Source organism: Ornithorhynchus anatinus, chromosome 4 (genome assembly GCF_004115215.2).
Source record: "Ornithorhynchus anatinus isolate Pmale09 chromosome 4, mOrnAna1.pri.v4, whole genome shotgun sequence".
Taxonomy (NCBI): domain Eukaryota; kingdom Metazoa; phylum Chordata; class Mammalia; order Monotremata; family Ornithorhynchidae; genus Ornithorhynchus; species Ornithorhynchus anatinus.
Window position 1 is genome coordinate 120,020,591 of NC_041731.1, and position 25,733 is coordinate 120,046,323.

The 25,733-nt window shown below is 40.3% G+C and overlaps 1 protein-coding gene across 10 annotated transcripts in view; it reads left to right on the forward strand.

The window, feature by feature from the left end:
* PROM1 (prominin 1) overlaps window positions 1–25,733 on the forward strand; it is a 143,005-nt gene that overhangs the window by 96,697 nt on the left and 20,575 nt on the right. For 5 of the 10 annotated variants that reach the window (XM_039911665.1, XM_029061883.2, XM_029061880.2 and 2 more), the window contains 12 exons: window positions 1,177–1,240; window positions 2,780–2,788; window positions 6,226–6,385; window positions 8,433–8,585; window positions 11,524–11,647; window positions 15,073–15,176; window positions 18,456–18,540; window positions 19,476–19,622; window positions 20,535–20,606; window positions 22,178–22,270; window positions 24,569–24,586; window positions 25,561–25,614. In XM_039911665.1, the coding sequence (XP_039767599.1) occupies window positions 1,177–1,240; window positions 2,780–2,788; window positions 6,226–6,385; window positions 8,433–8,585; window positions 11,524–11,647; window positions 15,073–15,176; window positions 18,456–18,540; window positions 19,476–19,622; window positions 20,535–20,606; window positions 22,178–22,270; window positions 24,569–24,586; window positions 25,561–25,614 (1,083 nt within the window). 10 annotated transcript variants of the gene reach the window in all.

Here is a 25,733-nt window from a genome sequence, read left to right on the forward strand (position 1 = left end):
GACGGAGTAATCAAGGTGGGATAGGATAAATGCTTGGATTAACATGGTAGCAGTTTGGACGGAGCAGAAAGGGAGGATTTTAGCGATGTTGTGAAGGTTGAATCAACAGGATTTGGTGACAAATTGAATATGTAGGTTGAAGGTCAAAGATGAGTCGAGGATAACACCAAGGTTTACAGGCTTGTGAGACGGAGGTTGGTGGTTATATCTACAATGAAGGAAAGATCAGGGGGAGGACACAGTAGATATAATGAATTATTAATGCTCCATAGGCACAAATAGATAGGCACACACGGACTTCCTTTGGTAGTCAAGAGAGGGAGAAATTGCCTTTTTTCTCTCACATGGACAGAGACAGTGGAGATTTAGTGAATGGGTCCTCTGGATGGAGGACATAAAGTCCAACAAATTTAAATTGAGCACTAAATACACATTTTAAAAGTCAAATACCTCCTTAATAAATACAATTTCATTCTGTCTCTGGCCCCTGGCCCTGGGGACTTCGAATATAGACTTGTGAATGAAAGTTTTTTTCTTTGTTTAATTTCCCTGTTTCTTATTTGTATTTTCATAGACTCACATGATTAGAAGGGATCTTGAGGTAATGCGGTCCGTTTCTCTGCCATGATGCAGGATTCAACTCAACAACAAAAAAAAGCAACATTAGGGTATAGGTCCATTAGTGAAATGGGACTAAATATGGAAAGGGAGGTAAGGGGTATTGCATTTTGCCATTTGGGAAGAGCAGTACGGATGTAGATAGAAGTGGTTGGTATTGAATAGTTTGAGACTGTGAAATTGGCAGTGACACAAGAGCAGAGTTCCCTGAACTTGATTTTATTTTCATCTCTCCTAGTAACTCAAAGAGTGATATGGGGCTCAGTTTCTGTAAACCATAGGTCGCAATCTTCACCCACTCAACAGGGTTCTTCTGAGGATGAATAAATGAGTGGATGAACTTTCCTTCAGCATTTTGGAAAAAAAAAGGTCTACAGTCTTTCTCAGAAATAGTGTTAATATTCTTTATTCTTCAGGGGAATAAATGGACTTTGATCCTGGAATACATTGCTATTGTTAGTTTTAGCTCTGTTATCATTGTTACCTTTTCCAGCTGGGAAAATCAAATGACTAAATAACCTGTTACTGTCTACTCCATTTTAAAAATATATATTTTAGGGCTACGCAGCATTCAATGAGACCCCTGATTTGGTGCAGAACCAAACCAAGAATATTTTATCAGGTGAGACTAATGACTAGTTTAAAAGAGTTTCTATCTGTGGTTAATGAAGGGTCATAAAGTCTTAATGATGCTTCTTTTGTATTTTACTGTGGTGGAATAGCCAATCTTTTTCTAAACCCTGCAGGACACAAATTGAATTCAGAGCTGGACAGCTTTGTTTGGTTAATGACTCTGAATCTTTGGAGAGGGACTGTTGGGTTAAAATGGATCCATTTTTATTTGAACAGTAGCTTCAAATTGAGTTCGCAGAGGGGAATAAGGAAAGGCAGACATTCAACTTGCTTATAAGGTTACAGATTATTTTGTTCAATTTATCTAACAAAATAAGATTTATTTTTTTTCTGGGGGAAAACTTGTCCTTCAAACCTTTCTAGAAGAGGGTGGTGGTAATTTGGATTTGCAGTTTACTACTACAGTGGCAGAGAGTATGGAAAAGATGAGAATATTTGTGCACTTGATCAGATATGGAAAACACTGATATATAGACTTCTGGTATGCCCAGAAAATGATATTTAATACATTCTATGTGGAAATGATTGCTTTTTTGCAGAGGAAATCTATGATACAAATGCATACTTTAATTCAGAACTTGCTATTTCATCATCTTGCATCATACTTGCCAGTCCACTTAATCACCTCCCCCAAAACCACCCTCTTTGTTAGTCTATAGCATCACTACCCTCTGTTAGTACTGTGGATCATTTAATACCATGCCTCCCATGGGGTTTCAAGGCCTCCCAAACAAGCTACAGTGTTGGCCCTGTTAGTCCTGGGCTTTTTCATACCCTAAAGATGTAACAAATTCCATAGAACAGTGTACATACATTGTGCTAAGAGCTGGGAAGAATCGATGGATATTGATTCAGACAAGTCCTGACACCACAAGGTGCTCACAACCGAAGGACAATATGGGGAGAAGGGAGTGGATGGTCACACAAGACAGGTAAAAAACTTAAATGAATTAAAATAATAAGAAAAATCAAATGAATCAATTATGACAGCCAAATTTTAGTAATACTAAACATTCCTCAGGCAACATGTCACCCTGAACCTACAGTCCTGTGTGGTAAACCGGTAATACACATAGTACACAGTAAGTGTTCAATAAATATTAATGAATAATACAGACATCTTGGACAGTGGGGGTGGGAACCAGTTCCACCAATTTTTCTAAGGCCTGAACATAAGGTTTTAATAATATCAGAATCACAACTTCACTCTTTAAAAAAAAATTAGGCTCCTTTTTATAGCATAGTTTTTAATAACTTTGGGGTGATAGCATTTCTTTCCATACTTAAAGTCTCTTCTTTAAAAGATACAAGTTTGTTAATAACAAATCCAATTCTCCTGGTGCCTGCAGTTTTCCTGCTCACAATTCCCTAGTGGTCTTCAGGAAATACACTCCTCCTTAAGTGCTAGCCTGTTACAGAATTTACAGTGGAGTTAGTTTGTGCTGTATTTTCTATGTGAACTGTTATACTAATCTGTATATTTGATTTTTGTTTCCCTTTTGTGGACCTGTTCTGCCTCTATATGCAGCCCTCCCTTGTAAGTTTGGCAAAACAATGCACACAGTATGTATGTGAAAAATATGTTGCATACTGTGTAGACTTGCCTAAAACAAGTCAGAGTTTTCTTGGATCGTACTGTGAATTTCCATTCAGTAAAACATGGGGGAGAATTGCCCAGTTCAAGTACCATTAGTTCTCTAGTAATAGAGGGCTGTTGAAGAATTTTGTGTTATAGTAAATATGTTGTTATACTCACCTTGTGGCTGGCATGCGCTTACACAAAGCCATTTCTTCCAACACTACATAATGTTGTGTCTAGATGAATGCATGTTGTGGGAAAAACATTACCTAATTTTTCATCAACACTCATCCAAAATGCACAATGAAATCTATTCATTCAATTGTATTCACCGAGTCATATTTATTGAGCGCTTACTGTGTGCAAAACACCGTATTAAGCTCTTGGGAGAGTACAATCTAGCAATAAGCAGACACATTCCTTGCTCACAACGAGCTTACAGTCTAGAGGGAAATAATATGAAAATGCAAATAATGGCTGGCACACCTGACTATATTGAAAAAAGAAGAAAAACAAAAGAAAGCCAGGCAGGGTAAATCTGGATTGGGATTCACTGGGGGCGTCACACCCTTAAACAACCTTTCTCATTTCTATTCAATCAGAAGTCTTTTTTTCTTCTCCTCTCCCGCCTTCGAAGCATAATATTAATAATGATACTACTTCTCCTAACCGTGGTATTTGTTAAACTTTCACTATGTGCCAAGGACTGTTCTAAGTGCTGGGGTAGATACAAGATAATTAGGTCCCACATGGAGCTCACAGTTTAAATAGAAGGGAGAACAGGTATTGAATCCCCATTTTGCAGATGAGGGAACTGAGGAACCAAGAATTCATTCATTCAGTCACTCATATTTATTGAGTGCTTACTGTGTGCTGAGTACTGTACTAAGTGCTTGGGACCGTACAATATATCACTAAGGGGGCACCATCTCTGCCCACAGTGAGCTCACAGTCTACAGGGGCAGACAGACATTAATATAAATAAATTACACATATGTACATAAATGTTGTGGGGCTGTGTGGGGGAGTTGATGAATAAAGGAAGTGAGCCTGGGCAACATTGAGGGAGCGGGAGAAGAGGAAAGGAGAGCTTAGGGAAGGCCTTTTGGAGAAGATGTGCCTTCAATAAGGCTTTGAAGAGGGGAGAGTAATTGTCTGTAGGATTTGAGGAGGCAGGACTTTCCAGGCCGGAGGTAAGATGTGGGCTAGGGGTCGGCGGCAAGATAGATGATGTCGAGGAACAGTGAGAAGAAGTTAAGTGACTTAAGCACCTAAGTTTACTAATCATTCCTCTTCTTGAACTCCTAAATCAGCTCTCTGGGTGGAGTTGGGAAAGCTATTTTGCAGGAGAGGAAAACCAAAAATACCATTTCCTAAAAGGAAAAAAGGAACACTTTCTGTTCTTGCCTCTTTTTGACAAGGAACTTATTCTTGTCTTAACTTGGCTTATTCTTTCGGGATTCCTAGTAAGTTTTCTCTGCCGTGGTGGTTACCTTAAGAGGTTCAAACTCTACTAGGACTAGAAATTGCTACTGAACACCTGCTGAGCTCAAGATACTGCACTAAGTGCTTGAAAAGCACAACAGAAGGAAAAGACCTGTACCCAGCCCACATGGAGTTTACAATATAATGGGGGAGAAATAGTGGCTTCTGGAAGAGATTAAGGGATCAGCTGATCTTTCCCCCTGTCTTTGGGGATGATGTCATTTCAACCATCCTAGAAAGTTTTCTACACTTTTCATAACAATCTCCAGACAGATAAATTCCCCAACTTGGTCATAAGCTCTTTGTGGGCAGGGAATGTGTCCATATATTGTTATATTGTACTCTCCCAAGTGCTTAGTACAGTGCTCTGCACACAGTAAGCACTCAATCAATACAATTGAATGAGTGAATAAAGTTGCAGTGATTCACAAGTGTTGTTAGAGTCTTCATGCTTAGCCTAGACCTTTTTCTTTGTAATGGTACTGATGGTGAACAGTTTGTCTCCCCAGTGAACAGTCTATCTCCCCGGTCAGAACTTTGATTTAGTTTGCTACTCTTGGATAGTAACACCTGAATGATAAGTTAGGTCTTTGCTATGTAGTACAGGTTTATGCATGTCAATATTTGAAGGGAAGAGTTCTTTGCAGGAAGGCAGTCAAACAGAGGCACACATTTAGTTTGACTAGGTAGGACAAGTTATAACAGAAATGGCTTTCTGAGGGAAGTGATCAACTGGCATCGAATTTTATAATAGGCTATAAGTAGGTGAAAGGGTTTAGCCTGAGTATTAAACTTCTGACCCAAGGTTACACACTTCAGGGGTGAGATATAAAATATTAAAGGTTAAAAAAAATCTTAACCTAACATGTTAGCAGACAGCTGTTGACTTTTAGAGAAAGCTACGGCTCCAATGTATTTTCATCTCAGCCACATAATGAATTTAGGTAGATATTTGATGATGATGAATTTTTTTGATGTTTAGTTCCATTGCTGTCCTATGCTGTTGAGTCGTGTCTGACCCATAGCGACGCCATAGATACATCTCTCCCAGAACACTCCACTTCCCCTGCCGTCGTTCTGGTAGTGGATCCATAGAGTTTTCTTGGTAAAAATATGGAAGTGGTTTACCATACTGGAGGTATACTCTAGGTAGAGAAGCAGCATGGCCTAGTGGATAGAGCATGGACCTGGGAGTCAGAAGGGCCTGGGTTCTAATCCCAGCTCTACCACATTCTGCTGTGTGACCTTGGGCAAGTCACTTCACTTGTCTATGCTTCAGTTCCCTCATCTGTAAAATGGGGATTAAGACTATTATTAAGATTTGCTTATATCCACTCCAGTACTTAATGCAGTGCCTGGCATATAGTAAGCGCTCAACAAATGCAATTATTATTAGTAGTAGTATTGCACCCGAGTGGCTAGAATTGTTTTGTGCTTCTTGTAAGAGTTAGACTCTTCAGGAGATCATCTTTCATAAGGAATTAAGGCACCTTAATGGATTAAGACACCTAAAGGCACATTCTAGAATATATTAGAAAATGGTAGCCATTCATTTCTATTCCCTAGCTCCAGGAACTGTAGTCTGGTATATGGTTCGAACTTTCAAAAGATGATCTCTGGTGACAATTGAATAGGAAAATAAAACTCTGGCTTGAACGCAACCTTCTAACTCAGTACTAAATGCATTCCTTTATCCTTGGCTAATGGTGCTTCTGTGGTTTGACTATATTCTTGTTCATCTCTGTATGTATGTGATAGCATTTCATGCATTCATGTTCTAGGTTGGTGGGGGTCGGGGGTGCGAGTAAAAAATGTCAGCAGAGTTTACACTGATTAAAACTTGCAATTCTGTAGTATGCAGTTTTTCTCCAAAGCTTATAATTGTGTAACTGAGGCATGATTATTTTCAGATGTCAAAAGTATTTTGGATACAATCGGTTCAAATATCACCAGCTTAACCAAAATGGTTCCGCTTGAAAAGATGCTGAAAGATTTCACAAATTATCTCTCTCAGACTGAGGCATATATTGAAGATTATTTCCCTGCAATAGAACAATATGACTTCTACAGGTGAGGGTTTAGTAATTTGGAAATTACAATTTGTGTAATTCAAGAATATTTATTTGAAAATCTTAATATGGAGAAAATGTACAGCTATGACTTGGATGAGTTTAAATATTGTTCTCATTTGTTCTCAAGAGTAAACAGACTTGGGTAAATGTCAATAAATATTCATCAGACTTTAGGAACTTCTAAATAATAACAATAATGGCATGTTTAGTGCTTCCTCAATACTGAGGAAGCTTTACGGTAGCAGCAAGATGATCAGATCAGATGCAGTCCCAATCCCACTTGGTGCTCATAATCTAAGAAAGTAGGTAAGTGATCTTATCCCAATTTCCCCAGTTTTAAACTGTAATAATAAAAGTAATAACAATAGTAGTATTTGTTAAGCTCTTACTAAGTACCAAGTATCTTCACCACCACCCCATTTTTGTCTCCAGAGAGCTCTGCAGACAGTTGCCCCGCCCTTCCTCTGTTGGTAACTATGAGCATGGCAAAAAGGAGCTGGGCCAATTTGGTCGAAATCTCTCTTCCCATTCCATCCCACCACCTTGCTCCCTCCACATGGTGATCGAAGGGAGTTTGCGCCCAGCCAAAGCCCAGCAGGGTCAAGGAAGGATGATATTCCCTATGTCTGAATAGTGGGACCGGATGGACACTGACAGAGGAGTCAGGACAATTCACTACGTCCTTGCAGAAAAAGCCCATTTCCCGGCAGCATTTTTATCTGTCCTGGTGAGTGGGCCAGCCTAATTGGCAGACCTGACAGTCTGCCAGGATTTATCTTTCTAGAAGGCATTTCCTATTGGAGCTAATGCATCTCCCATTTTTGCTACATATCACCGAGACACTTTTGTTTTAAGAATCTGATTGAAAGTGACCAGTGAAGCATTTTTTTCCGGAGGAGCAGACAAGTGTGATTTCTTCATTTTTTTAATGTATTTATTTGAATATTAGCAGAGACAGTAATGCATTTCTCTCCTCCTTGGAGAATGCTCCTGGGAAAGGATGCCCCAGTTTGTGAACTTGCCAATTAGAACTAATTGAGCATCCATTATTTTAAACTGCAAACTCAGACTGGCAGTGTCACTGCAAAATGGTGATTGACATTTTATGTACATTTGATTTATGTTGCTCAGAAAACTCAAAACTAGCTAACAGATTGGGATCTAACCTTTTCAGTGCAGAACACAAAATGGCTGCGCAGGAAATTTATTCCCATAAAACAAATTCAGATTAGTGAAAGGAGAAGCTAGTGGGTAGAAATGGGTCTGATAGTCAGAAGTACCTGAGTGCTAATCCTGGCCCTGCCACTTGTCTGGTCTGTGATCTTGGGCAAGTCACTTAACTTCTCTATGCCTCTCCTGTAAAATGGGGATTAAGACTTGTGAGTCCCCTTTCGGACAGGGACTGTGTCCAACCTGATTAACTTGTATCTACCCCACTGCTTAATACAGTTCCTGGCACATAGTAAACGTTTAAGAAATACTGTAAAAAAAGTCTTATGAATCTTTTCGTGAAGTCTGATTGCTTCCTGATTTCCTAATCTTGTTGAGCATCCATAGCCCTGTAACCCTTCACAAATATTATTTGTTTAATATGTTTTAACTTCACATTTTATCAAAGATTTTTTTGAACAAGGTTAGGGATTGCTTGGACTAGTCAAGGCAAAATAAGTGTCCAATCTGTTCTGTTTGAAGAAGACTAAAAACCCAAACTAGTTTTTTTGCCTTGGTCTTGGAATCAGTACAAACTAGTCTCTTCCTTGCCACTGACAGAGAAGACATTAATTAGGAATTTTGGCACTTGGACAGAATTCCTATAACCTTTCGACGTTATTTAGATTACCCAGACGCTTACAAAATATGAAATGCTCTATCATCTCTAGGATCATTTGTTTCATTAACAGCAGTTATAGTTATAATTTTCACAATTTGAGAAGCCTTTGCATCCAAACGAGAAGTATTATCTTACAACAATAGGTAAGTTGAGTTTCGTGTGAGCTTTTGCATGCTGGCTACCCATGGTGATATTTTCATTGTTGTCTCCTTAGATGGCTGGGTTGTTTAATTATCTGCTGCCTGGTAGTCCTGATTCTTGTGTTCTACTACCTGGGATTACTGTGCGGTGCTTGCGGTTATGATAAACACACTACTCCCACCAACAGAGGCTGCGTCTCAAACACCGGAGGCAACTTCCTCATGGCGTGAGTTTATTTCTTGTAACGGGGAGAGGTGTGAAACATTCGATCATATTTATTGAGCACTTACTGTGTGCAAAGCACTGTCATAGAGCTTTGGGGAACAATTAATTGGAATGATGGACTCCAAAGCCCATCAAAGGGCAGGGACCGTCTCTGTTACCGATTTGTACGTGCCAAGCGCTTAGTACAGTGCTCTGTACATAGTAAGCTCTCAGTAAATACTATTGAATGAATGAATGAATCTCCTAAATAGCAAATCTCCTCCAGTATCACATCCATTGTATTCATTCAGCTTCAGCTGAAAATAAATTAAGTTCTGTTCTCTTTGAGCAATATGTCAAGTGTTTCATTAGTGTTGCTTCCATGATGCTTGCAGTTTTTCAGGGAATAAGTATAAGGCTACAGCTCCAGGATTTTCTTTACTGTCAAGCATGCACTTTTGGAGGGTTTGCGGGGCCTACTGATAGAATATTTCTAGTTTACAAGAGAATCAAAAAGAAAAGAAGTCAAATGCACTATCATAATGTCTTTGCCCTTCTCTCACCTTCTCTTGCCTTTTCTCTGTCCGTAGGGCTCCCTACAAGCCCAATTTTTTATTTGTATTTATTGAGCTCTTATTGTGTGCAGAGCACTGTAATGAACATTTGGGAGAGTACAGTATAACAATAAGCAGGCACATTCCCTGCCCTTATAAATCAAGCTGCTCCAAAATAGGTTTTGTGTACTTTGCTTATAGAAATTGTCTTTAAAAGTCTACTTTATCCTTTTCTTACCCTTAAAATATGGTTTTATTGGATTTCATCCAGTAAGATTTCATTCTGGGCATATACCAAGGGTGTGACATTCGGCTAAAAGAAAAATGAGGGAATCATGAGCAAAATGAGAAGGAGAAGAAAGCCCTATCGACTTAAATAGAGTAATTGCTGCTGCTGTCTCCATAGTGAATGTCTGAACTGATGACCTGAAAATACAATCAGGCTGAATCTCAGGATGTGAGCATTTAAGATGCATTGCCGGAGCAGAAATACATTTTGACCTTATTTCAAAAACCACTCTAAGGTGGCCAAAATGCCGGATACTGAATGCAAGACCGTTCACTGACAGAAAACATGATATAAAGATCAAAATGCTTTAATTCACTCTTTAGAATTATACTATATCTTTAGAAGACACCTGATAAAATCCTCAAGGAATTGTGGAAAGTAGCCAATGCAATTGGACCATCAAACTAATTGAGTCATTAAAAAGAGAACCTACAATATCTCTTTTTTAAAAACACATCTGCCCAAATTTTTTGTGAAACCTAGAAGAAAGGAGAAAAATCTAGTTCAAGTCCATCAGAATTAGTACCCTTTCTCCTCTCACTTCTCCATGGCTGCCATCACTCCAGATTCTCAGTCAAGTTGTGGGATTGAGGGAGGGATGAGGAAGAACTAGCCCAACTCACAGATAAAATCTAACATGGCACCAGGAAAATTAGAAAATTCTGAAGGACATCTGAGCTTGATTCTGTTCCCTTGCAAACGGATCTCCAGTTTGACAGGAAAGGTTCAGGGTCCATTGGACCAAGAGTCCCTTATCCGTAGCCAGTTTGAGACCAGCCCCTCTGTGAGGAACTCACTTTACCAAGCCATCAAAATCAACATTACAGACTCAACTCTGTAGCCTTCCTTCCCAGGCCTATCTTTAGTAAAAACACATTGCCACGGTTTAGGATCCCAAGGAATGGAGACCTACATTGCTCTGCCCACTTCTAACAATAATAATAATTATCATGTATACAGTATATGTAACAGATATAACAGATTTATAGTATATATAGTAACAGATATATAGTAATATATACTATTATTATTATTATTATATTTGTTAAGCACTTACTATGTGCCAAGCACTCTTCTAAGCACTGGGGTAGATGCAAGATAATCAGGTTGGACACAGTCCCTGTCATTCATTCCATCATATTCATTGAGCGCTTAACTTTGTGCAGAGCACTGTACTAATGTTGGTATTTGTTAAGCGCTTACTATGTGCAGAGCACTGTTCTAAGCGCTGGGGTAGACACAGGGAAATCAGGTTGTCCCACGTGGGGCTCACAGTCTTCACCCCCATTTTACAGTTGAGGGAACTGAGGCACAGAGAAGTCAAGTGACTTGCCCACAGTCACACAGCTGACAAGTGGCAGAGCTGGGATTCGAACTCATGACCTCTGACTCCAAAGCCCATGCTCTTTCCACTGAGCCACGCTGCTTCTCATGTATAGTTCAGCAACAGAGACAATCCCTGCCCACAACAGGCTCACAGTCTAGAAGAATAATGGTATTTGTTAAGTGCTTACTATGTGCCAAGCACTGTTCTAAGCGCTAGAGTAGATACAAGGTACCCAAAGCCATCTCCTCTCATACCCCACTGTCCCCTACTTTTCAACTCCCTAATCCAATCCCACCCCTTCTACCTAGATTGGCAGTGCTGTCATTTGCCAGCAGGTCAAGTCTTTCTGTGTATTCCTTAATAAGTGTTAATGAGCCCCATTTAAGACGTTTTTAATGAGAACTTTGATGTTGAAAGGAGAAATGGAAAGTATCCACGAGGCATAGGATGACAGGATGGCAGCAGCATCAGGAATGATAATCTCAAGTAAAATTAATTAATAACTCTCAAGTACCCCCAGTGCTTCAGTTAATCAACTTTCTTTGGAAATACAAAAACACTGAATTCTTTGGTGTAAACTGTATGAGAGAGAGGATAAGGTTTTGTTTTTGGTGCTTTTTTTTTAATTCTCCCTTTCCCAAGTTGATTGTGTTGCCCTGGGATACTTTCACTTCAATCTATAGTTAATCATTTCATTTCAAGGTACACTTTAAATTGCTATTGCAGTGTCTGTTGAATAAGTTTTCGGTGAATCCTGATATAGTTATTGAGTTTTATCCATCCTTTCCAGGGGAGTTGGATTCAGCTTCCTCTTCTCTTGGGCCTTGATGATCATCGTGGTCTTCACTTTTGTATCAGGTGGAAATATGGAAAAATTAGTCTGTGAGCCTTTTGAAGATAAGACTTTATTTCAGGTAAAAAGTATTCTTGCCTTTTTGGGGGGGGGGGCGGGAGGAATAAAGAGAGAGAAGAATAGTGATCCTTAGCTTTTCTTATCTTCCCATGAATGGAAGATTTGGAAAGGGATTTTCTTCTTCAGGAAAAATAAAGTATCATTATGGTAATTGTTAAGCACTTACTAAATGCTGAGCAGTCTACTAAATTCTGGGAGAGGTACAAGATAATCATATTGGACACAGTCCCCGTCCCACTCAAAGCTGACAGTCTAAGTAAATTAAAAGCAAATGAGGAGATATGAGATTCAGAGAGCATATAAAATATATGAAGCGTTCATAGTTCATGTAATAGAAGTAATGATATGTGTTGGCCTACTGGGTAGAGCATGGGTCTGGGAGTCAGAAAGACCTGGGTTCTAATTCCGGGTCCTACATTTGTCTGCTGTGTGACCTTGGGCAAGTCGCTTAATTGCCGTGTGCCTTAGTTTCCTCATCTATAAAATGGAGGTTAAGATCATGAGCCTCATGTGGTATAAGGCAAGTGTCTTACCTGATTAGCTTGTATCTACCCCAGCGTTTATAACAATACTTGACACAGAGTAAATGCTTAACAAATACGATCATTATCATCAGTATTTCCCGTCACCCCCACCCTCCCTGTCTGACAACACATTATCTTGGCATTGTCCTTGACTCCTCTACTCACTCAACCTACATATCAATCTGTCAACAAATCGTGCTTGTTCTACCTTCGTGCATCTCTAGAATTGGCCTTTCTTGTCTATCCAGACTGTTACCATGTGGCTCCAACCACTTGTATCCTGCCATGACTACTGAAGCAGCCTCTTCACTGATTTCCCTATCTCCTGTCCTCCCCCACTCCAGTCCACAGTTTACTAAAATGTTGGTATTTGTTAAGCACTTACTGTGTGCAGAGCACTGTTCTAAGCGCTGGGGTAGACACAAGGGAATCAGGTTGTCCCAAGTGGGGCTCACAGTCCTAATCCCCATTTTACAGATGAGGTAACTGAGGCACAGAGAAGTCAAGTGACTTGCCCAAAGTCACACAGCTGACAAGTGGCTGAGCCGGGATTCGAACCCATGATCTCTGACTCCAAAGCCCGTGCTCTTTCCACTGAGCCATGCTGCCTAGTTCATTTTTTTCTAAATATCCATTCAGTTTGTATCTCCACACTCCTCTAAAACCTCGAGTGGTTGCCCATCCACTTCCTCATCAAACAGAAACTTCTTACCATTGACTTTAAGTGCTCAATCAGCTTTCTCAAAACGTTGTATTCATTGAGCGCTTACTGTGTGCAGAGTACTGAACTAAGCTCTTGGGAGAGAACAGTATTAAAGATTTAATAGGCACATTCCCTGCCCACAAGAAGTTTACAGTCTGGAAGGACTCTCGCCCTCACCTCACCTTGCTGATGTACAACTCCGGCTGCTCACTTTGCTTCTCTAACACCAAACCTATTCTCTGTCCTTTGATCTCCTCTACTCACCACGGACCCCTTGCCTGCATTATCCTTCTGGCCTGGAACATCCCCTTACTTCATATTTGACAGATCATCACTCTCTTCCCCTTCGGACCCACCCAAAAATCACATCTCCTCCAAGGGGTCGTCCCCAGCTAAATCTTCATTTTCTCTAGTCACCCTCCCATTTGCCTTACTTATGCACTTGGATCTGCACCCAGTAAGCACTTGATATTCACCCCACCTAAAGCTCTACAACACTTTGTGAATATTCTTTGCCACTTTCCCTGTTCATAATTTGTTTCAGGGACTGTTTCTCCAACTAGACAGTAAGCTCCTTGTGGGCAGCTGTCGCGTCTACCAATTCTATTGTATTATACTCTCCCAAGCACTTAGTAGAATGCTCTGCACACAGTAATTCCTCAGTGAATACCCTTGATTGATCGATACAGTACCTCCTGAATGTGCTGCGTGATCTTGGGCAAGTCACAATTTCTCTGTGCCTCAGTTACCTCATCTGTAAAATGGGGATTGAGACTGTGAGCCCCTCATGGAAGAAGAGACTGTCTCCAACCCAATTTCCTTGTATCCACCCCAGTGCTGAGTACAGTGCCTGGTATGTAGTAAGCGCTTAACAAATACCATCATCATCATTATTATTATGTACTGTATGAAGTGCTTAGGAAAGTACAGTGTAAGCATAAGCCAAGTTCTTGCCCTTAAAGGAGTTTATGCTCCACTGGGGTAGACAGATTCAAATATATTTATAAATAGTGGAATCTGAATAAGTAATTTAATGTTTAATCATTAAATTAAGGTATTGCATGCATACTGTGTTCAGAGCACTATAATAAGAGCTTGGAAGAGAACAGTACAAAAGAATAGGTAGACATGATCCCTACCCACCAGGAGCTTAGAGTCTAGAGGGTGAGACAGACGTTAAAATAATCACAGTAGTATTTGTTAAATGCTTACTATGTGCCAGGCGCTGAACCAAGCTCTGGGGTGGATACTAGCAAATCAGGTTGCTGTCCTGTTCCTGTCCCATATGGGGCTCACAGTCTTAAGCCCCCTTTCACAGATGAGGTAACTGAGGCACAGAGAAGTTAAGTAACTTGCCCAAGGTCACACTGCAGGCAAGTGGTGAAGCAGAGATTAGAATCCAGGTTCTTCCGACTCCCAGGCCCGAACTCTATCCACCAGGCACACTGCTTCTCTAAATAAAACTGAATAATCATAGATGCACAAGTCCTGAGAAGGGAGTCCAACTAAATATGAAAGGGTAAGAGTTGTTGGGAATTAATCGGGGGGGCTTATTGGAGAAGGTGAGCTTTTAGGTGAGTTTGTCAATAAATCCTCAAAACTGTCCTAAATGGTACTATTATCCATAATCATTCCACTCCATACTGTGGGATGGTGATGACTTGGTGGTCTTAATTAGATTGGGTTTGTGCAGTTGTTATCTCTCACTGCTATGCCAAAATCCCTCCGCCTCATTTTTGGAGGTTTCTGACAAATTCATCAATGGCATTTGAGCACTTGTGAATTCAGCCTTAAATCTCCATAAAAACAATCTGACTTCAGGAAGTGGGTCATCATGAATTACTGAAGGTGTTCTGAAATGGTGGTCAACTAAAAACTATTCTGAAGCCACTAACATAAACAATTTAATCCATTTCACTTAAAAATTAAAAAAAAAAGTTTTTGAGCTTTTCAGCCTATTGTGGTTAGAAAGATTTGTACAAGTCCATGATGTTTCCAAATTTCAGCATTAAAGCAGTGATTATAATGTTCAAGTTGAAGCCTGTGTATATTTCACAGTTTCAAAGGTAGTTCTCCCATTGGCAGGGAGAGAGAAGAAGAGTGGATTTTGACTTGAGTTTTTTTGAAGATTAATTTCATTGTGTGTGCTCACCAAATGTAAAATAGCAATCCAGAAGGAAATGTATTTTTGTCTTCTAGGTTTTGGATACACCCTACTTATTAAATGGGCAATGGAAAAACTACCTTTCTGGTCTTTTGTTTCAAAATCCTAATATTAATCTTACCTTTGAGCAAGTTTACAGGTAAGATGATTCTTGGACTATTTCCCTGTATGTGTTAGTAACTTTGAATATTTGAAAATGTAAGCAGTTTTTCTTTCATATGCTCAATGCAATTACATAACCTGCTGAGGTCCTTCCAGAATAGTGCCTTCCTTCTGTTGCTTGAAATGAAAGAGGAATAGTTGGAGGCTGAAATACAGTAATAACTCAAGTAAAAACATACCCTGACAGGTGTCCATCCTTCAGAGATGGTTCAGACAAGGTCTCCCAACTACCAAATAGCTGGAGATTCTTGCTTCCTTCAGGCACACCACAAACATTTGTCCCTCTTGACAAATTCATCCTTCCTCTAAGTCAATCTGACATTGTGAAAATCCTTCCAAATTCAGGGAATTCCCCCTTGCTTGAAGCCAACTATCAAAGGAAGAGCCCAACTATCCAGAGCCCAGAGGAATCCGTATGCTTCTCCCAGATATTCTCCATCTGTGTTTTCTTGGTGGGGGGCGGGGGGGGGGGGGCGGTCTCTGAAGACATAATTATATTGCCATTTTCCCGATTATCTGATTCTGCCTTAGTCACATTTTCCTCCATGTTCCTTTCTCGGACTACATGGAGAATTATATAAGTCAACAGAAACATTTTGAAGCAAATAATGCACTTGTTGTAGCCCCTCTCCCTGCCTTCCTCCACCCCAAAGAATTTGACCCTAGGTGGGCCTGAGAAGTGACTTGAATCAGTCTTCAATTCGGCACCGGCACCGCAGCCCCGAGGAGCACTGACCTGACTCTTCTACTTTCTATTCCTTCACCCCTCTTGCTGAGCTTGTGTATGGTCTTGGGAGGGCTCCAAGAGCAATTAATAAACCAATGGCACTTATTGAGTGCTTAATATGTCCAGAGCACTGAACTAAGCATTTGGGAGAGTATAAAAAAATAGAATTGGTAGATGAGAGCCCTATCCATAAGAAGTTGACAGTCTACAGACCACATGAAGCAGCATGGCCTGGTGGAAAGTGCCCAGGGCTAGGCTCATGAGTTGTGGGTTCGAATCCCAGCTCCACTTACTTACTGTACGACGTTGGGCAAGTTACTTACCATCTCTATGCCTCACTTTCCTCAACTGTTAAATGGGGATTAAATACCCCTCTCCTTTCCCCTTAGTCCATGAGCCACTTGTGGGACAGGGACTGTTTCTGATCTGATTGCATTGAATTGACACCAGGGCTTAGCACAGTGCTTGGCACATAATAAGCACTCAACAGATACCACAATTATTAATTGTTAATTAGCAGATCTTGTTAGTGGATCACCCTGGTAGATTAAAAGGTCTGTGGAGATTAACTGGAACTGGATACCAATGTGAACACACTCATGGCTACACAACCCATTATAAAGTCCGATTAGTCCTATTAGTCCTATAAAGTCCTATTATACAGTCCGATTAGACTGTAAGCCCGCCAAAGGGCAGGGACTGTCTCTATCTGTTACCGATTTGTACATTCCAAGCGCTTAGTACAGTGCTCCGCAAATAGTAAGTGCTCAATAAATACTACTGAATGAATAAAGACCTCGGAAGCTACTGAAGTTCAGAGCACTTGTGTTCACCAATCTGAAACCCAGGGAGAGGCTTCTTGGTCTCCCCCAGTATTCCCAAATGCTATCTTCCTTGAGCAGAATCATGTTTTGTGTATTTGGTTGGTTAGTTGGTTTTTGTGGGGGTTGGGAGCGGTGGGCGGGAGGGTAGCCCAAAGAAAACAAGCAGGACAAGGTAAAAGTCACACAGGGAATATGGAGAAGTCATCCTGGATGATTACTTCATATTTATTTCTTAATGAAGGCACACAGCTGGACTTTCATCCACTTTCCTTGAGGAGCTGAAGGTTTTGCTTCCTGGAATTTTTTTTTAATTGGTAATATGTGAGTGTTCAGAAAGAATCAGAGACATGGGCCAAGTCTAATTCCCACCTGTATATTTCCTCCCTGCGCTTAGTACAGCATTGTATTCACAGTAAGACTCAGAGTCGCACCTGGAGAATTTCCAGTACTCTACCAGTTTTGACTGTGGGAGGGAGAGTCAAGCAGAAATCCATTCCTTTCCTAGCTTGAGCAGTGGCTAGTGAGTAGAAGTCGATCTACTAGGTCAAAACTCGCCTGTGCTGGGCAGCAACAGCATGGGAGAGAGTCGAGGGCAGAGACTTAAGTTTACTGCGCGGAAGGAAGCAGTGGTAAATCACTTCCGTATTTTTACCAAGAAAATTTTGTGGCTACACTACTAAAATGATTGCAGATGGAGGTGGGGAGTTCTGGGAGATATGTGTCTGTGGCATCGCTATGCGTCGGAGACTATTCAGCAAATAAGACAATCATTTAATAGATACTTTTACTACTACATGGGAAGAGATAAATGAGAAGCATTATGGCCCAATGGAAAGAGCAGGGACCTGGTTTTAATCCCAGCTCTACCAATTGTCTGCTTTGTGACTTCGGACAAGTCACTTAACTTCTCTGGACCAAGGTTTCTTCATTTGTACAATGGGGATTCATGCCAGCTCTTCCTTCTATTTAGACTGTGAGTCCCAAATGGGTGATAATAATTGTGGTATTGTTAAGTACTTACTATGTGCCAGGCACTGTACTAAGCTCTGAGGTGAATGCAAGCAAATTGGGTTAGACACGGTCTCTGTCCCGCATGGGGTTCACAGTCTAATCCCCATTTTAGAGAGAGGTAACTGAAGCCCAGAGAAATAAAGTGACTTGTCCAAGGCCACAGAGCAGACAAGTGGCAGAGCCAGGATTAGAACCCATGGCCTTCTGACTCCCAGGCCTGGATTCTATCCACTGTGCTGTGCCACTACTTGGTCAGGGGCCGTGCCCAGTGTCATTACCTTGTATCTACCTCAGCACTTAGACTATTGCTTGACACTCAGTAAATGCTTAGCAAATGCCATAATTATGTTCCTAAAACAACTATAATCCCAAAGATCACAGACTATTTTGAAAGCAAGCGAGAAGGGCAGAGGCATCACCATTTTCATCAGTGGTATTTCTTGAGCATCTATTGACTGCATAGCACCATACTAAGAACTTGTGAAAGAACAGCAGAAGGAAAACAAGTTTCTAGTTCTCCAGAAGCTTACCATTGTGCTACCAATTTTCCAGTAGATCTTTAGCTCTCAGAACCTCCGACACGAAAAATTGAATCCTCCTACTGAGATTTTTAAAAAGCAAAAAAAATTCCTTCTAATTGTGAACAAATAATGTACGGCCTGCTTTATAAAAATGAAATTGCTGTGTTTTTCAGTGACTGCAAAGAAAATAAAGGCATCTATACCTCCCTTCAACTAGATAACATTTTCAATGTCAGTGCGTTTTTGAACATTAGTGTGGTAAGTAAATACAACTGAGTTGAAAATCGACTCTTTCCCGGGGATACATTTACTTGCCAATTATAACTGGATTAAGTGCTACCAATCAGTTTTACTTATTGAACTCGTACTGTGTGCAGAGTATTAAGTGCTTGGGGGAATATAATATGAGAGTTGGTAGACACAGTCCCTACCCACAAGGAGCTTACAGTCTAGAGGGGGAGACAGATGCTAATATAAGTGAATAAGATAATGGATATATAAACAAGTACTGAATGTGAGGTAAATGGGGCAAATCTAAGTTCAAAGGTGAAACAGAAGGGAGTGGGAGAAGAGGAAATGAGGGCTTAGTTGGGGATGGTCTCTTGGACGAGATGTGATTTTAATGAGACTACCAAGGTGGGGAAAATGATCATCTATTGAATATGAAGGGGGAGAGAATTTCAGACGAGAGGCAGAACGTGGGTGAGGGATCCATGGCAAGATTGACAAGATGGAGGTACAAAGAGCAAGGTGGCATTAGAGGAGCAGAGTGAGTGTGCTGGGTTGTAGTAGGAAATCAGTGACGAAAAATAGGAGTGGGCAAGGTGATTGTTTTAAAGCCAGTGGTAAAGAGTTTCTGTTCAGTGAAGAGGTGATGGGCAACCATTGGAGGTTCTTGAGGAGTGGGGAAACGTGGACTGAATGGTTTTGTAGAAAAATGATCTAGGCATCGGAGTGAAGCATAGACTCAAGTGGGTAGAGACAGGAGGCAGGGGAATAAGCAAGGAGGTTGATTCAAAAGTCAAGGTGGGATAGGATCAATGCTTCGATGTGTCTACGAGGAGGCCTGAGTTACTGTCTACCATTTGAAGTTCTTTTGCATTATGTTGTTGATTGACTTCAAAGGAAGCAATTGTTTAAAGTTCTTTCAGAGTGGATTCACCATGATTGACTTTCTCGTCTTCAATTTCCAGTATACGGAAGACCTGACCGTTCAATTTGAAAGTATTAAAATAAATCTGAGCAATATAGTTTTGCTGGATGAAACAGGGAAAGAAAACCTTCTGAATTTCAGTTTTTCAGGAATAGACGGAATAGATTTTGCAGCTTACCTGGCTGAGGTAAGTTGACATTTTTAACTCTGATTTTAAGTCAGTCAGCTGTTTTTACTGAGTGCTTACTATGGGCAGAGCACTGTTACTAAGCATTTGGGAGAGTATGATATAATAACATACATATTCCCTGTCCAAAATGAGCTTACAGTATAGAGGGAGGTAGTGAGAGGGGAATATATCTTTCTTTAGAATTCAGCATACTCTTATTGAAAATGCATATTGGCAGTTTTGTAAATTATCTTTCATTTTCTTTTCCTAGAATAGCCAGATATTAAAGTTAGCTAATTTTCAGCCAGATTTGCCTTTATTTTGAAAGTTGCTGAAATTCTGTGCAGATGGTGTGGGTTATCCCTCCATCTATTTTCAGCTGTCCCCTGTCCCATACTAAATAGGGTACTGGTTTACCTTTTTGTCCGGTGTTTTAATTTTCAAATGCTACCCGCCTTTGCCTCAGCTCTTAGCTCTGAGTGCCGTGTTGTATAATGGGCTAGCAGGGACCTAGGCTGGGAAATCTATGATTCTGAAGTAATGGAGTGAGTTGGGATCAGAAACTATATAGGCTCTGTGAACTTTTCCAACCTTTTCCTCTGTTGCAGGGTTGGGTGGCAAAGGTGGACCTGGGCCTTTCATTAGCTACCCTAGTAATATAGTTTTAAAATCACTGAATTTTAATTAATCACAAATCCATCCCATTCCTGGCTTAATATTCTGAACAAAGAGAAGGTTGCCTCCTTTGCCATCCATCTTCTGGGATGTAGATGTATGTCTAACATCCCTAACTTTTCCTCCCTGTAGTTATTTACTTAATCGCTGAGCTGAAATGCCCCTCAAAGTGGGAGCCCCAAACTTGATGATTTTTGATTAATTTTTGGAATAACTATAAATGTGATTCAAATTGTTGGCTTGCATGTCGTTTAGGTCAATAAAAGCATAACAAAAGTGGATCTCTTATCGTTTTCCAATGACTTAGAAGCAAGGGCAGAGCAGTTGGTGAGTTGAAATAAGGCATCCATATTGAAATCTGTTCAATGTTATTCACCGCTTGTCAACTTTCCTATGCTGTTTTAAGTGATGCAAAAAAAAAAAAGAGATTCTGAGCACACCATCATCAATCCATTGTACAAAAATATCCCCTGCAGCAGCTGTCATGATGCCTGATTCACATTGAGACTTTTCAATATTTTCGATATCATTACTATTTGTTTTCTGAAAATGGAAATATCCTTCTGCTTGCACTGTTGCCACATTCCTAATTAGTCCCGTTGCCATTTCCCCAAATGGCACTATTACTGTCACTTAATTAGTACTGTTTCCCCCTCATCTTCCTAAATGAAAAATTCAGCTGGCCCTAAGCATGGTGAGAAAAGGGAATTGTAAATTTAGAAATGTCACATTTATCACAAATTTGCCGGATGGAGGGCGTGAGGGGAGGAGATTTCAGTTGTTAGCAGCCACCAGTGCAGCAGATGTCAGTCTACTCTTCACCTCTTTGGGGAAATGAAAGCATTTGTAATTAGACATTTAAAATGCCTTACAAATTCATCAAAATCATGATCATCGATAGTAGAGCACTAAGAGCTAATGAGGATATTTGCAGAGTTTAGATATGGTCACCAAACACCCATCTCATTTGAAACTTCAGTAATTAGCAGTAATAGCACTGTAGCTCTTGAGCATGCTAAAATAGTAGTGGGTTTAAAAATCTACCTCTAAAAAAGAACTGTTTCATTTTATTCTTCTGTCTGTATTGAGGATCTTACAGCATACAAATTTGCTCTAAAATACTTTTGGTAACAAGAAATGGAGGACCAAACATATGGAATTAGCACAAGTGAGAAAATATTTCAGAATAAAATAGGACTGTCAGAATTATACTTCGTTTTCATTGCTGTTCTAATTGTGGCTTCTCTTAAAAACTTATGTGCTAAGCACTGTGGCAGATGCAGAATAATCAGATCAAACATAGTCCCTGCCCATTTAGGACTCACTATCTAAGGGTGAAGGAGAAAAAATATTTAGCCTCCATTTTACAGATAAAACTGAGGAACAGAGAAGTTAAGAACCCAGGTCATTGGGAGAAACAGCATAGACTAGTGGAAAGAGCACAGGTCTGGGAATCAGAAGACCTGCGCTCAGTACCATGAATCAGTCGATCAGTCAGTCGTATTTATTAAGCACTCACTGTGTGCAGAGCACTGTACTAAGTAAACCCGTGGGAGAATATAATATAAGAGAATTGGTAGATACGTTCCTTGCTTACAAGAAGCTTGCAGTCTAGAGTGTTTTGAGAACTTTCTGGATCTTGTGAGTCCATGAAATAATGTATGCAGAAGTTAATTTACCAGATAAAGGGCAACCCTTCCTCACGCGGTCGATGTCTTCCATCTCAAACCCCTTCATCCCCGAGACCGGCTTTTCCAACCTGCAGAGGCGAGGATGGATTTTAAATGATACAATATCCTATAGGGGTAAAACTCTTGATGCATTTATATAGCTCATGTTGCTTCTGGTAGTTTCTGTGTGACACTCAGTGATACTGAATCATGTTGCTCTATTTGCAGCCCAAAGGAGCTTTAGAAAATGCCCTAAAAGGACATGCAAACAGTATTAGGATGATCCATCGCCAGCAAGTCATTCCCATGGAACAAGCAATGGTAAAGATTTTTCAGAAAATTGCTGTGATTGCCCTATTTTTTTTATTAAAAACTCCATTGTATAAATTTAGGGTGAGACTAGCAGTTTCGAATAATACTTTGCGTTCATTTCACAAATTTTAGTTGGGATTTTGAACAGCACCCCTTTTAAAATTAAGCATGGTTGGTATTTTGAAATGGGAAAAATTATTTGCTAATTTTACAAACTCAAAGGTATCAGAGATCATTTAGATCTCTTTCAGTTTTTCAGGGAATCTTTGTGAGCACATGTGTGTTTGTGTATGTATGTGTTCCTGCTGCTATTGAATGCCTCTCTTGGACCCTCTCTGTTGTATCCTAATAAAGTGACCTATTTTGGGAGTAGGGGTGAGGGAAGAAGGAAGAGAGATATTCCATTAAGATCTTCTCCCATTGTTTCTATTTAAGTGTGAAGGAGTGTAGGGTGATTGGAAGGCCCTGCTCAGGGTGTAAAGAAAACAAAAACACATTTTTTTTTTAATGTTTTTCAATCTCTGAGGTAAAATTGGGCTAGTGAAGAGAGGTCATATGCCAGTCACCTCACTGAGTTATGAACTTAATCCTGAGTGAGTGCTATTATCTTTGTCTAAATTGTTTCATGGAGCTGTCAAACTGGAATCAGAGTCTATTAGCTGATAGCCTGCAGCTTTGTATTGTAGGACTAGTGGAATTGGGATGTTAGAGAGGAAGGGATTTCCCTATTCCCCCCACATCCCAAAAGGCTTTTCTAGGGCAGTCAATAAATTTCTACCCACAGAAATAACAACACTTACTATAGGATGGACTTTTTGCAGCTCCCTGTAATAGACACCCACTGGGCTTTACAAAACACTGTGAAGCAAGGTTCCTGATCTCCAAATGCCTAAAGTATGACTGTAAGCTTACAGATAATTGCATAAATGCTGAGGAGATGAGGCTGGTGGCTGTGGCTAGGAATGACAGGCATCATATTATTCACAAAGTGAGTGGAGTTTGAGTTGGATTTAAAGAAGAATGTGGGGCGGAGGAACTCCTCAAAATTTTTAGCTCATCCTCTAGACTGTAGGCTTGTTTTGGGCAGGGAAGCCGTCTGTTTATTGTTGTATTATACAAGCGCTTAGTACAGTACTCTGCACACAGTATATGCTCAATAAATATGATTGAATGAATGAATGTTGAATGAATAATATTTGTGAGGAATTAATGGGGTGCTTGTTCCTTTCTCTGCCTGCTCTCCTTCTTCATTTTGCTCTTCTCTCTCAGCTCAATCCTTCTCAACAATCTTATTTCTCCGGCCCACTTTTTTGAGCAATCACTTCCACTCAAAGCAAAGAAGTTAGTAAAGTTCCTGCTTAGTCTTTGTTGCTTTTCAATCAAACAGTCACCTCTTTAGAGCTCAGGCAGCACATAGGCATCCCCAAGCCATTTCTTTGTTACTGAGAAGATGTGGAAGCCGCCCTTTAGGAGCATATAGATTAATCTTGATTGCGGTAGACTCCACGCCCTTTGAAATGTCTCCACGTACACATTGTGATGAGCCAGATGACTTGTATCAGAATTAATGGCAGTGGGGCTGGGAAGAGATTCAAAACTGCTTCCTACGCGTGTGCAAATATTCATCACTGAAGCACCCAAAGGAGTTTAAATTCAAATTATGGGAAGAAGGAAACAGTAATTCACATTATACAAAAAATACCCGCTGTGATAATGCCGACATGCTTCACAGGTAAAAGAAGTTTTAAAATGGTGTGCTCAAGTCAAGAAGGCAGGTAACTAATGTGGCCAGGGAGTAGAGACCCGAGCGTAAAAAGGACCAGCAGCAGTTTATCCTACTCCATTAAAGTGCCCATTCTCAGACACATCAGGGATTGTAAAACCTTTTCCTCCTGGGAAATACAGTTCTCTCAGGGAAATTTTCCTGTTTCCTTTCTGGTTTTACCATCAGTCCCTTAACTCCACCTCCAAGTTGGAATGTTAACAAGCCAATCAGCCTCTCTCACTTGTCCATCCCTTCTCTTCCCTATTCCTTTCAAATTCCAAGGTCCTGTCTGAAGACACCTTTCTCCCCTCCCCTCCCCAGTAATGCTTTCAGCTCTTTAAACTACTGGTTGGAGAGGAGGAGGGAAAGAAACAAATGCAATCTATCTCTGTGTCTCTCTCTCTTCCCACCCCCACCTACACTCCCTAGCAGATTTCCACTTTGATGAGCACAAGGTGAGGAGATGGGGCATTGCTTTCCTAGTTAGCTCTTAATTATTTTCAAATTCTTTCTTTTTTCTTTTTCCCAAACTGACTGTCAAGAAATATGTTAAAGCTAGGGTAAGTGCTTTATTTTCTACAACACCAACATTGTACAGTATTTTGGAAACCTTTAGAGTCTTTCTCCATATTTTCAATCTCTCATTTTTTCCTTCCACCTATCAGTTCTCTGACTACTAAACATCATATACGTACACTGAAGTTTTACTGAAAGTTGCATTTTCCTTTTCTCACCCTTCAAGAAAATAATTGATAATCAGGTGTTCACAATTGCTTTATTTTCAAAAAGAAAGCTAACATGAACTTTTTCTACAATTTTGGAGCTAGAAGTAATTTTTTTAGCTAAAATTTTTTATTGTGGTCAACCACTTCCATTCAAATTCAGCTACTTTGCTACCACTGCTGCTGTATAGTAATAATAATGTTGGTATTTGTTAAGCGCTTACTATGCGCAGAGCACTAAGCGCTGGGGTAGATACAGGGTAATCAGGTCGTCCCACGTGAGGCTCACAGTTAATCCCCATTTTACAGATGAGGTAACTGAGGCCCAGAGGAGTGAAGTGACTTGCCCACAGTCACACAGCTGACAAATGGCAGAGTTGGGAGTCGAACCCATGACCTCTGACTCCCAAGCCCGGGCTCTTTCCACTGAGCTGGAGAAGCGGCGTGGCTCAGTGGAAAGAGCCTGGGCTTCGGAGTCAGAGGTCATGAGTTCGACTCCCAACTCTGCCACTTGTCAGCTGTGTGACTGTGGGCAAGTCACTTAACTTATCTGTGCCTCAGTTCCCTCATCTGTAAAATAGGGATTAAAAAGTGTGAGCCCCACGTGGGACAACCTGATTACCCTGTATCTCCCCCAGCGCTTAGAACAGTGCTCGGCACCTAGTAAGCGCGTAACAAATACCAAGATTATTATTATTATTATAGTATGAAAATAAGGATTATTTAACTGGACTGTCAGATGATCAAGATGAAAAGGAAAAATATTTTTATTTGCTTGTAATGATGTAAAAATAATTCTCTTTTTTAACCAGAGCACTTTAAATCAAAGCATTAGATTACTACAGAAGACAGCAACTGAACTTATGGTATGTTTTTTATTTTATCTTTATTTCATTTTACCATGTGACTCATAGAAATACAAAGGTTACCATTCAAAAAGTTCATTTAATTGTAGTAGATGGGTGAGGAAGGGATGTTATATTGT